Here is a 14,488-nt window from a genome sequence, read left to right on the forward strand (position 1 = left end):
ATATTCATGTGAGATTTCGTTAGATTAGTCTTATTGTGTACTTTTTTATTATGTACTATTATTTATAATTTTTTATTATATGTATTTAGAGACATTGAAGTTTAATATTTGCTTTGAAAATTGTGCAAAAAGTAAAAAAGAAGAACAAAAAAGAACGGAGGGAGTACTTTTTATAATTTTGTATGAAACATATTTATAGATACTAGTATAAAAACTCATGCAATGCACGGAGTTATAAGTATACGGAGTTATGAGTATGAATATATAAAAATAAAAATTTCTAAGATATGTAATATTCAAATTAATTAACCATTTGTTTTTATTAGATTGTATGATAAGATTTAAAAAGTTTAATTTTAGTATTCATATTAATTTAACCATTTGTTTTCTATGTTAGGTAAATTTAATAAAGTATTACTCGTTATTTTACGGTATATAAAAAAATTTAAATCAATAATTTATCTAATATAGCTCAATCTAAGCCATAATCATTCGGTTTATTTTGTTTTAAAAATGGTAAAAACTCAATAAAATTAATTTTTAGAATAGTTAAAAATGACTGGATGATTAATTTTACTTGTCACGTAAGCCAACATTAATCAATAAAATAATTCCATTTTGTCGAACTCTATAAAATGACATATGGAATTTTCCATTCTTTTTTATAAATTGTATGATTGAAAATCAAATTAATAATAAATGTAATAAACAATAAAACAAAGGAGCATGCAAAAGTTTGTAACAAAAAAGTCAAAATATTAATCCTAAAAACTTGGAGAAATGGTTTGAACTCAAGACCTTAATATAAGTTTACTAGCACCATAAAACACATAATATGATTTAAGGAAATATTGCAAACAAACAAAAACATTCTTTAAACTCCAAAAAAAATCTCCCTCCTTTTTCTCGAGATAGAGAAAAAAGGAAGACTAAACATATGGAAGTTGAACTATTTTTGTGCTTATTATCTCCTCCAAGCTTATTCAAGACTAATGTAGCATTACAAGCCCCTATCATATATACACATTATAGTAGTACTAATACATACTCCTATGTCTATCGAAATTTCTCAGTAAGAGGATAACACAAAAATTAAGAAAAATAAAAAACTAAGTATCAAAAGTGTTTGTGTTGAGGGATTTCTTGACCGTGCGTATTCTCTTTACACCCTCCAGAAAAAAAAAACTGTCCGAACCTTGCCTTGATATCCATTATTCTACTCCAAGGACTCTTAGCTAAGAAGAGCTCAACTCAATCATAAACTCTTGAATTAAATATGCCAAAACCTCATCTCCAAGTTTAAATGCAACTTCCTCCCTTTCTAATATAGTATCTCTTGGCCACCAACCACCTTCATCCATGTCTCTAATGTAAGCTTGTCTCTTACCCTCAACTTCCCACCCTAATATCAACTTATCATAGTGACCATTTAGCCAATCCTCGGCCCCTTTTAACATGCTATCATTTGTCTTTTGTGTAACATTTTCTCGAAAGAAATCTAGTAACAAATTTTCAAGATCAATTTTGTGTGTGATTTTGGGTCCCATTTTTGCCTTTGTAATGTTAAGAAGGTTTTGTGCATGTTTTTCTACTTCACTTTCATGGCTTTCTTCTTCTTCTTCTTCGTAATCGCTTTCGCTAGATGAAACATAGCTTGGTGTTGGGCATGGTTGAATGGAACACTTGGGTGATCTATCTTCTATCTCTATGGATGAGATTAGGGTTTCCAAATTTACGGGTTCTAGTCCTGCTAAACATTCGAATCTACCAAGCTTTTTCATAAGCCTTTCTGTACTGCCTGCCAATTGAAACCATTTTACTTTAGTTCAATATATTAAATTAAAGATAATTTGGCAAAAATTACATTCTTAAAAATTTAGCTTTTTCGCGAATTAAATCTTAGTATTATTTATTTTCGAATTACGGTCACCAAAATATCAATGTCTATAGCATTCAAACCAAATCACATGATTCGGACCACTTAACTGAAAATTTCGACTACAAAAATTGTCGGAAAAACTTTGACCTTTTTGCGAATTACAACTTTTTAATTTTTTTTATTGTAAATTACAGCCATAAAGTATCAATTTCTACGATATTCAGGCCAAATCACATAACTTCAACCACTTAACCAAAAATTCCGACAACTAAAATGGTCGAAATCATGTGATTTGACCTTAATGCTTTAGATATTGAATTTTAATAGTTGTAATTCGCAAAAAAAAAAAAGAAAATCAAATATGTAATTCGTAAATGGCTTAAACTTTAAGACTGTAATTCACAAATATAATTTAAAACTTAGTAATTTTATTAATAAGTTTTTTTCTAACCTATACACTATAGGCATAGATTTAGACAGTAAAATTTATAACTATTCGAAAATTCACTTTGAATATTCTCTAAATTATTATTACATTGACATACTTTGAAATATATTTCCTATTAAATTTAAAATAATCACCAAATTTATTGTACAAACCTATATACTAGGTGCATTATAGATTAAAAAATTCGTTAAATTATAACCCAAATTTTATAAATCAAGACGAATCTAAAAAAATACATCCACATGAATATATTTTTAAGTTTTATACGTGGTTAAAAAATCATAATTAAATTACTTCATGAAATATTCTTTTTTTTTCTTCAAATATTCTCGTATTTTAGGAAGGTGATCGGAATAGTACCTTTAAGCCTTGATACTCTTAGGGTGAAAGGTGAGGAATCTCCATCATCATGATCATATGGGAAATCCAAGACGGACACTGGACTTGATTGTTCTTTTTCAGCTTCTTCATTGAAACATAATGTCTCCTGAAATGAAAACGAATTCATCTAGTTTAGTATATTGCGTAGATATGAGAGTCATATTCCTACATAAAACTTTCTCATTGTAGCATTTTTAAGAATTTAATAATTTATTTAATTTTTCAATAAAATCATGTTGCTAATGCTAGGCATTTGATTGACGCCCATAAATTGAGAATTTAACAAATGTTTTGTTTAGTAAATGATTAGTGATATTTTAATTAGTTTGTTTGATTAGTTAGAAATATTGGCAGTTTTTATTAGTTATTAAGTTAATTGGATAAGTCAGTTATTTACGAACTATATAATTTTAAAATCAAAATAAACAAAAACATTAATAATTAGAAAAGTGTAATGTAATCATTGTATTTTTATTTTAGATATAGATAGTACTCCTATTATTTTAAATAATTAAATTAATAATATATATTATACATAACTTTGAGTTATGGATTATTACGTATTAAAATCCTTAATAATATACATACCATGCTTGTAATAAATTATGATATTAATATTATACTCCTACCAAACAGCAACTAAATATATTTGAATTACTTATTAAATGCACTCATCATGTCTAAATTATTGGTGTTCATAATAAGTCATAATTAACCTATATATAATTAAGCTTAAGTTTCACTTAAAAGCTAGTGTCTTGAGAGACTATCTTTTTAAAAGACGTATCTCAATCTCAACCCATTAAAGATTAATAATTACCGTATTCTTAATGCAAATACTTGTATTATCCTTAATGCTTACTTATCATATTCTTAATGCCTATTATTAATATCTTAAATGTCTACTTATATCATTTTTAATATTTACTTACAATATCTTAAAAAAATTTATAATAAATCGATTCATGTTTCTCACAAATTTTTTTGTATTCACTTAATAATTATTAGCACTCTGATCTAGCTATATGGCAATTTTTAATGGTCTCCAGCCCCCTTATTTCCTGCGGCACATTACGTGGCTGGAACCGACGAAGCAGGTTGACTGCATTAACAACAAATATAAAGCAATAAATCCCAACACATGGAGAAGCACCAAAAACCATCCTCTGATTTTAGTCCATTCACACACACGTGAGACTCATGCTCTTTTCCTTACTTATCGCCGCCGTTTTTATATCACTGCTTAATGATCTTATTTATTAATCACAAATTCCTAATGAAATGGTCTCTTGTGAAACCATATTTTTAGTTCATTCATATATATTTAATATGTTAAAGTGATCAAATAAGCTAATTATATAGATTTATTTAATGGTGAAACGGTCTAATTCATACAAAACAAGCTGATTATTAATTAATTAATTTAATTTGTTACTCTCTTCCATATTGATATATCAAACTTTTCATTTTGAATTGAAAATAAATTATTAGATTGCTTGAAAACATTTTGTGAAATAATTATAATAAATAAATAAATAAACCAATCAAAATAAATTATCAATAAATTTGCATTTATACATACGATCCGTTTGGTGGGTGGTAATGGGAATGAAAAACTAGTGTAATTTTGGTTGAAAAATCTATTGACTATCTTGATGATCATACTTGTCCAACTTTAATCTTCTCACTTTTTTTATAAAATTCATTTCAATGCATTACCATTGAGAGAGGTAATATTAAGTGGTAATGGAAATATGTAAACAAAAAAACTTTTTTGTAATTAAAGTTTCATTATTATGAGAATGATATGAAACTTTAAATGAAATTTTACACTTTCAATCATTTTCATTACCGCCGTTTAATAGCACTAACCAAACGGACCGATAAAGTATTTGGAGTACTTATAGTGGTCGAACATGTTTCTTTCATCCTTGTAATTTAGGATAAATTTTCACCACCTACATTATAATATTAATTATCCTTCTTCTTTTTAGAAGATTTTTTTTACTTTACCTCAATATTCAAGGAAACAATCATATATATTTATGTATAACTATTAAATCATATTTTTTAAAAGTTACACATTATTAATATCCATTATACTAATTAAAAATTATATATTCCATTAAATAAACGCATAGTTTTTTATTTTTGAAAGAAAAATGCGGTTATATATATAACATACATGAAAGTCGAGAAAATACTCCATGCATTCCCTAATGAAGTTTACAAAAGGAATTTTCACACAAATTAAAAAAAATAAAATATTTTAGATAGTAAATATATTATTTAATTGAATAATAAATTTGATTGAATAAAAGTCGGATCACAAGCATTAAAAAAATATCAAAATAAAGTTATTGGAAAAATTATAGAAACCACAACTAATAAAAAATTAGTTTTATAAAATTAATGGAAAACATATGAAAAAGATAAGGAATATTAAAATGTTAAATTGAATTTAGTGGAAAATATGTGGGGTACATAAGCATTATAAAAGTATTAAAGTAAGTATGAATAAGGTTATTTTTTTGTAAAATTTTGTGACATACATTAGACTAAAATTTATGTATATGAAATAAAAAAAATTTCTATAAAAACAACAAATAAAAACAGAATGAAAATATATTTAGGAAGTGTAATGTCTATCTTTATGTGTTAGTGGGTTACTCGGATCTAAAACATTTTAAATTAGACTGAAAATTTTAAATATACTTCCTTATAAAACCGATTATAATAATCAAATAATTAAAGAAAAACAGCTTAAAAATTTGAGAAATCTGTAGTATTTCTCACCTCAACGAATTCCGCTGGCCCCACAGAAGCTTCACCGGTTAATACGCCATCACTATTGCTGCTGACTTCTTCCTTTTCAACTTCAATTTTCACTCCTTCCTCAACGACGTCGTTTTCACTCGAATCAGACGTAAAAGTAATATCATCAGGCCAACTACTATCACTTTTACCGTCACTGTTACTTATACTCGTCGTCGAAACATTCGTAACTGTCGTATCATTTGATAAATCCAACGGCTGATACTTCTCCTTTCCGACTACACCCGACGATATCCACTCTTCGATCTCATCATCAAACTTCTCGTGATCATCTTTATTCTTTTTGATAACTACTCCATTATTATTCTTTCTTTCTTTCTTCCAGAACAAGCTTTTTCTAAATAGCTTCTTCGAGAAGCTTCTAGAAAGAAATCGATTTCCGTCGCTTAATTGCGAAGAATTTTTTGAGTCAGAACTGAACGGAAGAAACTTAACGGCGTTAATCACCGCCATTGAAGCTCTTTGAAGAGTAGACGAAATGCTTCGATTTCTTACAAGCATACGTTTGGGAGCTTTGGAGTGATTATTATTCCGACCGGTTCGAACGACCTCCTTTTCGATAATATTACGAACCGCAACACAACATTGTCGGCGAGGAAACGATCGGAAGCCATTGGAGGAGCATGAACTAAGGTCATCACCGAGGTAATCTTTTAACATCCATGGCTTCCTTTCTGCTCGAAACGACGACGTTCTTGCCTTTTCTTCTCCACACATAAACACTACTAAAGCCATTTTTGGATTTTGTTTTTGATTTCAAATAATAGAATCAAATTCAAAAAGATTGAAGAACAGAGGTCGGTTATGAACAGAGTACAGAAATTTGTGCTGCCATTAATGAAAGAGAATGGAGAAAAGGGAAGATGTAAGGAGGGAAAATGAGAGTGATCGGTTAAGTAGGAGAAGAGGAGAGAGAAAAAGCGGAAAGGAAAGTTCTTGGAGGAAAAGTGAAGATCTCAAGAAGTTTGAGAACTGGAAATTACAGTGAAAATTGCAGAAATCGAATCAAATCCAAGTAATGGCTAGCTAGAGGAGAGAGAAAGAGAGTGAGTGAGTGAGTGAGTGAGAGTGTTAAAATGGAGAGAATAGAAGTAGCAAGGATACTTCCTTGATCAAGAGAAACAAAAATTTGAATCTCAAGTTTTATTAAAAAATAGGGGTTAATTTGATTTGAATTGGAAACTTTGATTAATTTATTGTTTATTTTATATGATTAAATTAGGTTTAAGAATCTTAGGTCTGTTATAGACTTGAATGCGACCAAAGTTGACTTTCTAAATGGGTTTAAAACTTAATGACATAATAAGGGTACCAACAATAATCACAAATAATGCTCTTTTGTTTTAATTGAATGAAAAAAGTGAGGATTATAAATAATTAAAAAAATATTTTAAAAAAGTTAAATATATGTAGAGTACTCCAATTAAATAAATATTTTTATTAAATTATGGAAAATATGTGGAGATCATAAACGGTATTTCATAACAATGTTAAAATAAAGTTAGAGAAAGATATATAAAGACGAAACATTATTAAAGTATTAAAATGAGGATAAACAAAGGTATTTTTGTCCGAATTTATCACTAAAGCCCTAGCTCAAGCATCTTCTATTTCCTTCTTTTTTTCTCACAAAAAACCCTATCTTTTGTTTTAATTGAATGAAAAAAGTGAGGATTACAAATAATTAAAAAAATATTTTAAAAAAGTTAAATATATGTAGAGTACTCCAATTAAATAAATATTTTTATTAAATTATGGAAAATATGTGGAGATCATAAACGGTATTTCATAACAATGTTAAAATAAAGTCAGAGAAAAATATATAAAGACGAAACATTATTAAAGTATTAAAATGAGGATAAACAAAGTTATTTTTGTCCGAATTTATCGCTAAAGCCCTAGCTCAAGCATCTTCTATTTCCTTCTTTTTTTCTCACAAAAAACCCTAGCTTATATTGTTAACTTTAGGGCTACTATCAACCTTATGGTTGATGGTAGACCCCCAATCTCTTTAATTTTATTTTTCTCGTTTTTTAGTTAAAAATAAAATTCACTCTCTATGTTATAGATTTATTATATTCAATTATTAAATTAGATCTCCTCATATATTGGATTTTGAAGTCTCTTATGTTAAGAGTTTGAAATCTATATATCAATTTGATCGTTAAGAGGTATATAACGTCATTACGGATGTCAATTCTGCCACCAATATAGTCAATATCATTAAACTTGTCTCTATTTCAAAGCTAAACCAGATCAAAAGACACTCTCGAAGGAGGCTTCACCAAACAACATTGTGATAGAGGGAATACTTCAGTATCATATCTCCTTTATAATGATCATGACTTCATCTATATAAAACTTTGTTCGATTAAAATTATTATGTATTTGATCGAATATTACTCTGTTGTAGATGACGTATAACATTTTTATCAATGAATTATTAGATTCCTTTTAAAAAGAAGTTTATTTTGTCAAAATTTTGCGATATAAATAGAAATATTTTTTTATGGAAACATATATTTCCTCCGTTTTGAAATACTTGCTACATTTCGGTTTTAATCACTATTTATCGTTCAAACTTATTTTATATATTGCGGCTAATATATAAGTAAAAATATAGTCAAGTGGGATCTTGTATACTTTAATATTATTAACTTTTTAAAATTTTTAGATGTGTATAATTCGACACATAAATGAACAAAATAACACATTGGATTGCGTAAAAAGTCAAATGTAATAAGTATAATGGAACGGGGGAAGTATGAAACAACCCGAAAATGGTAAATGAGAACAACTTTAAGGAACAAAAGAAATACTAGCAATTTTTGACTTTTTATGTACTCTATACACTAATTCGACTCTTAATATCTTTAATTATGTATAATAAAAAAAATATAAAAGTGAGTATTAATAATTCTTACATTGAGACGAATCCAATTAGATCCTACTTGACTATATTTTAATTTATAGGTTAAAAAACCAAACACAAATTAATGAGATATAATAAATAGGGTAAAAATACTAATGTTGCAAATAATTTAGAACAAAAAAAGTATGTGGCTAAAATTAAAAGTGATAAATATCTTTTTAAAACATATGCATAAAAATTAAAAAAAATGATAAGAACATTATTTAAAATGAAAACGAGATACTTTCATAAGAGATCGGAGTTCATTTGAATAGATTGAATATAAATACATCAGTCTAATATAAAATAATTTTATTACGAGACGATTTTATTTTAAAATTTTTAAAATTTATAATAAAAAATTGCAAACTAAAGAAAGAGACTAAAAATTCGCGAGAGACGATTGGAATAATTTGGAAGAGTCCACGTGTGGCAAGGTATGACTCTCTTGAAGAATCAACAAGACTCGAGTGAGATAGATTTTGGAGGCCCACTTTTTTCCTTTTGTGTCCCTTTGAACTGTTGGATTTGGTGATAAAGAGTTGAGTGACATGGCTGTTGGCCTAATTTTAGGTTATTACTTCCTATTTAAGTGATTCTCCAACATTTTTTATTTTGTTTACTTATCTCACTTTGTTATTTTCTCCGTTTGCAATATTTATATTTTTGGATGTTTCATATTACTTGTAATATTATTATCAGTTATACCTCATCATTTTAATAACTTAATTTACCCAGTGTCAACTACCTAATTTTAATAACACAAAGATTTTTTTCCCCAAATTGAATTCAGATGTCAAATCCCCAACTACTTAATTGATTTCATCTGTTGAACCTTTCAACCACTCTTTATTTAATGTTTTTAAAATCTCCTAAACATTTTACGACCCTAGATTGTCCCTTAAAACATCATCCCAACCATTCATTTCCATCCTCCTCTTGTAAACCCTAAATAAAATCAGTACTTATTCATTCCATCTCCCTCACTATCAATTCTCCTTCATTATCATCTTATTTCGTGTTCATATCTCCATAAATCCTCGATTTCGTGTTCATATCTCAGCATCTCAACATTTGATTTCAATTCTCCCTCACTATCAACGATCATGCATTTCATTTTGGTTTAATTCTCAGCATCTGATTTCGATTGATCTTCATCTTCATTTGATTTCGTGTTCTTCCTCTGATTTCGCTTGATCTTCATCTTCTCGTGTTTCCTCTCATTTCAGTTGATCTTTATTTGAATCTGAGTCTGATTTTAATTGAATGTTGTTTACTGGTTTTATCTCTTTTCCCTAAATGTATCTCTCCCATTAAAAAATCCAACCTTTTGTATCTGTTGCAGGATCAAAATTTGATTGCTTGGAACCCAAGTGAAATGGGGGTAAAATTGTCAATTATCACCCAAAAAGGTGTTTCTTAATATCTGTGCAAAGTTGCATTGTTGTAACTAAAACAGAACAAAGGAAGTATAATTTTCTGAGGGGATTATCCTTATTACTTTTTTTATTCTTATCTATATATACTTTATATTTTTTTTAATTTTATCCACACATTTTTAATTGTTCTATTATATTTTAATTCACTACATCATAATTTGCTTTTAGTGGGATATATTTAGCGACATTTAATTCAAACGTCGATATTTTAAATTTCTAATAGTATATTTAGAGGATTTAATGATATTTATTAGACCCTTTAGCAGCATAATAAAAAATCACACTAAAGCTTTTTGCGACATAGGATATAGTGACATTTTTCACAAATGCCACTATAGACTATAGTAACAATTACATATATATGCCACTAAAAACCAAATAAAATGTCGCAAAATCACTTAATAGTGAAACTTAAAATAAAAACCAATAATTATTACATTAAAAATATGAATTAGTGGCATTTTTTAATGCCACTAAATGCAATGTCTCAATAAATTAAATTTATTGTAGTGATTTTATGTATTACTCTCTTCGTTGTTCTTGTTTAAAATATTCTATTTTAAAAAATTTTAAAAAATTTGACTAACGTTCTTGAAAGATATGCATAAAATTAAAATACATTTATGTGAGATTTAACTAAATTTATCTTAATGTTATAGTTTTTAATTTTTATGATATATTTTTATAAGGTAAATGTAAAAAAATAAAGTGGAGTATATAATTTCTTGAAAATTGAGGGAGTATCATGGTGATTTGTTTGCCGTTTGTTTACTGATTATTGGTGATTGATGCGTGTTTAACAGTTTTGATATGGACTCATCAAGTGACTTGCTTGTCTTTCAATTGACACTTTCATTTGCTTAATTTGATGTCTTAATCATATCGTTTAGATAGTTGTTTGAATCACCTTTTGTAAATTACAATTTTTATTAATATCTACTGTATTTAGGCTAAATTATTGCATTTCAATTATTTTAGTAGTCGGAATTTCAGGTTAAGTGGTCGAAATCCTATGATTTGACTTGAACATTGTATAATTTAAATTTCATTGGCTGTAATAAGAAAAAAGGAAATTTCACGTGATAACTCTAAAGTTTTGGGTTTTTCATGTGTCAACCAAAACTTTTAAAAAATTCACGTGGTAACCATGAGGTTTACCAAATTGTTTACCGTGACCTTTTGGCACATTAAACGTTAACAAAAGTTAATTTTGAAATTTTAAGACTGTTGTACGCCTATTTATACAACTCACCATTTCAAATGCTTCAACCTTTTCCCCCATAACATAAACTTTAACTATACCATCTTTCATCCATATCATATTTTTTCCCCCCAAATCCAAAGAATATAATTGATAATTTTCCTATTCTTATTATCTTATTTATTTTGCAACTTTTTTTTTTATTTGAAAATGAATGTTATTATTATATTTTAATCTTATTCACACATTTCAACTCTAGCATAATATTATCTTAAAATTTAACCTCATTCTTCATATAAAGACATATTTTTTTTATTAGTTGAAAGATAGATGACTTTGGTCTACATCCCAATTAATAGAAAGATGATTTAATAGATTTAATTTGTATGTACCTTTATTGATTTTATATTTAATTTTATTTTAAATATCTGTGCAAATAACAAAAATAAATTTGCTTTCAACTCAAATTCGAACACTAGACCACCAAACTCTATATATTTGGATCTAGGTTAAACAACATAATTAGGGTTTCGGTTTAGGTGTTGGTAAACCCTATTAGATATTCCGAGATTTACACTTGTTTTCAAACGTTATCTTTTCATTCTATTTCACTCTCCATGCTAAACACCTAATGCTTGCTTGTGAACTCTTTGCAATTATTATGTCAAACAACATACTATTGTTATTGGTGTGTTGTATGTTGACACGCTCAAACAATGCAATCAATTAATGTCATATTTTCTAGTTCCTCCGTTCTTTTTTATCTTCCATTTTGGGTTTTTCACACATATTAAGGAAGATAGAATCTTTGGGTTGTAGTGGGTATTATTTTAATTAAATAGTAATGTGAAGTAATGATTGTATTGGAAGTATGAGGCTGTAGTGGGTATTATTTTAATTAAATAGTAGTGTGAAGTAATAATTGTATTGAAAGTATGAGAGAGAAAATAATTATAAATAAAAGAAAAGGAGAGTTTTAAGGGGTGAAAGTGAGATAAAAACTTTCTAAAAATAGAAAGTATTTCTAAAATGAAAGAACTTTTGAAACTACCCGTTATTGTAATGTGGAAGATAAAAAAGAACAGAGGGAGTATAAAATAAAAGCATTGGACATTCATTTTGGAGTGGGATTTTTCTAGTAAAACTTGATATAGTTTCAAAGCACAAAAAATATCTATTAAAGTTTGCAATCATGGATATTAATTTTTATGTATATTCCTTCTCAGATACATCTTATCTTACAAGTCTAAAGATGGCCACCACCACGTATTGAGGGCCTAATGATATTGACTGTCCCCTCGTTTATTTGTTGTTATGGTTTGGTGAAGTGAATAGGCTTATCTCCTCTTGGTTAGTTGTTAGGCGGCGACGATCGGTGATCTGGTGGTGATGGGTTTCTTCAGAGAGTTTAGATGGCGGCTGTCCGGCTGATGCCTTTATATTGTACAAGTTTTAGGGTTAGGATCTAGGTCATCTATTTTTGGTGGGCCGTTTGCCCAACCATGGTGTATAACTTTTTGTTGTGGGTTCTTAGGTAGGGGTGTAAGTGATTTGGTGAAAAATCGAACACCGAACCAAACAAAATCGAATAAGTAATTTGGTTTGACTATATTTCAAATTTGGTTTGGTTTGGACTGAATTTTAATTATAATTCGGTGTTCGGTTTGGACTCGGTCTAGGGTCCAACAAAACTAAAAAAACCAAAATGTCAAAGGCATGTTATATCTTCCATTTGATTTGTTTGAATTTTTGCCCTTATTTTTAGATTTTTGTTAAAAGTTTTTTACTGTTTCAAATTAAAAAACGTAAAATTATTATCATCTATTTGGGAGCTTCAGAAAGAATAAGTTTGAAACAATAAATGTAAATTTGATTTTCGGTGCAAATTTAGACTGAAAATATCAAAATTGAATTTTATTCGATTTGATTTGGATTTGTATCGAATCGAAACCAAAAACCAAACTTTCACTCCTATTTTTAGGTGTTTAGGTGAGTCGGGCCGTAATTCACCTTTGAATGTATGACATATTGGATCTAGGTGTTTTAACATACCTTTGAGTATGGTTTTGATGTGCTTGTGAATTGTTTCCTTTAAATAGTGCCTTATATCTTTCGTTTTCTTAATGACTTTTTTCTAATAAGAATTTTATGCCGAATAGAACCTTAAATGTCCCTTTTAGGATTTTGGTCTCTTCTTAGGGAGTCTTCTATTAATATAATTTCCCAATTATCTAAAACAAAATCTTAGGACCCCAAACGTGTTGCGTATTGAATTGAAGGTTTAATGACTTTTCATCTTAAGTTGTGCTTTACTTTTGTTTTATACAATTTTTGTTATAATATGTATAAATTCATGATAAATTCTACTCAAATTCGATCCATTTTATCTCTAGTAAAATGTAATTAATGTATTAAGAGCTAATATAATTTAAATGAACTTGTGAAATTTGGGAATTGTCCCTACACGAATAACAAAATATTTATAATATAAAATAACATAAGTTAATTATATGAGTTCATTTAATGGTGAGACAGTCTAATATAAGACGGGTTGTACACAAATTCTTAAATGAAATGGATTTATAGTGAGACCATCTATTGGCCTGACTCATGTACATTTAGTGTGTTAAAATGACCCTTTACAACTTTAAAGTTGTCAATTAAAAAAATAGACTAATTATATGAGTTCGTCTCATAGTGAGACAATCGTATATATATATATATATATATATATATGGATCCTTTGTCTCTTTTTCATTTTTATCGATGATGCCTTACATTATGTATGGACTTATTTGGACTAAACTTCTCTTTGTAGCCCACATGTTTGTCATGTTCTTTTTTGAATGATTAATTGGATTTTTCTTTCCCTTGCTTGGCCATTAATCTTGGACTTAAAACCCATTTGGACCATAGCTTAAGCATAGTTCATCCATGCCCATAAATGCTCTCTTAGGTTTACTCACACAATTTTGTAGAATTTTGTTTAGTAAATTTGTTAAGCTGATTTTTTATTGATAATTGTTAAAGAACTTATTATGTGATTTCATATCTTGTCTATTTTCTAATTTAAAACGTCGAATAGGTTTTTTATTTTCTCGAGATGTATGTCATTATCTTTTGACATATTTATATTCATTTTAATTCATTTCTTATAATAAGTCGTCTAAATTAGTGATTTTGTAATAAAAAAAAAACATTTCTTTAGGTAAAAACTCACTTTACTTTTGAAGGCTGCAACAAGAAAATAAGGTGCAACCCCTAATAGAGTAATAGAACCATGCATATTTAGTGATTTGGATGTTTGTTATCTTAGAATATAATTTTTCAAAAATAATTTCTAAATAGTAGTTTTGCCCATTTATAAAATTATAGTATTTTTTTTTTGAGTGAT

At 27.9% G+C, this 14,488-nt stretch overlaps 1 protein-coding gene across 1 annotated transcript; it reads right to left on the reverse strand.

The window, feature by feature from the left end:
* Window positions 1–957: 957 nt before the first annotated feature.
* LOC130800529 (uncharacterized) lies at window positions 958–6,590 on the reverse strand. The gene is made up of 3 exons (XM_057664120.1): window positions 5,505–6,590; window positions 2,688–2,814; window positions 958–1,798 (listed from the first exon to the last, which is right to left on the reverse strand). Exons 1-3 carry the CDS (start codon window positions 6,276–6,278, stop codon window positions 1,236–1,238), a joined length of 1,464 nt encoding a protein of 487 aa, XP_057520103.1. The 5' UTR covers window positions 6,279–6,590; the 3' UTR covers window positions 958–1,235.
* Between the last annotated feature and the right edge of the window lie 7,898 nt (window positions 6,591–14,488).

The sequence above is a fragment of the Amaranthus tricolor genome, chromosome 14, assembly GCF_026212465.1.
Source record: "Amaranthus tricolor cultivar Red isolate AtriRed21 chromosome 14, ASM2621246v1, whole genome shotgun sequence".
Lineage (NCBI taxonomy): Eukaryota > Viridiplantae > Streptophyta > Magnoliopsida > Caryophyllales > Amaranthaceae > Amaranthus > Amaranthus tricolor.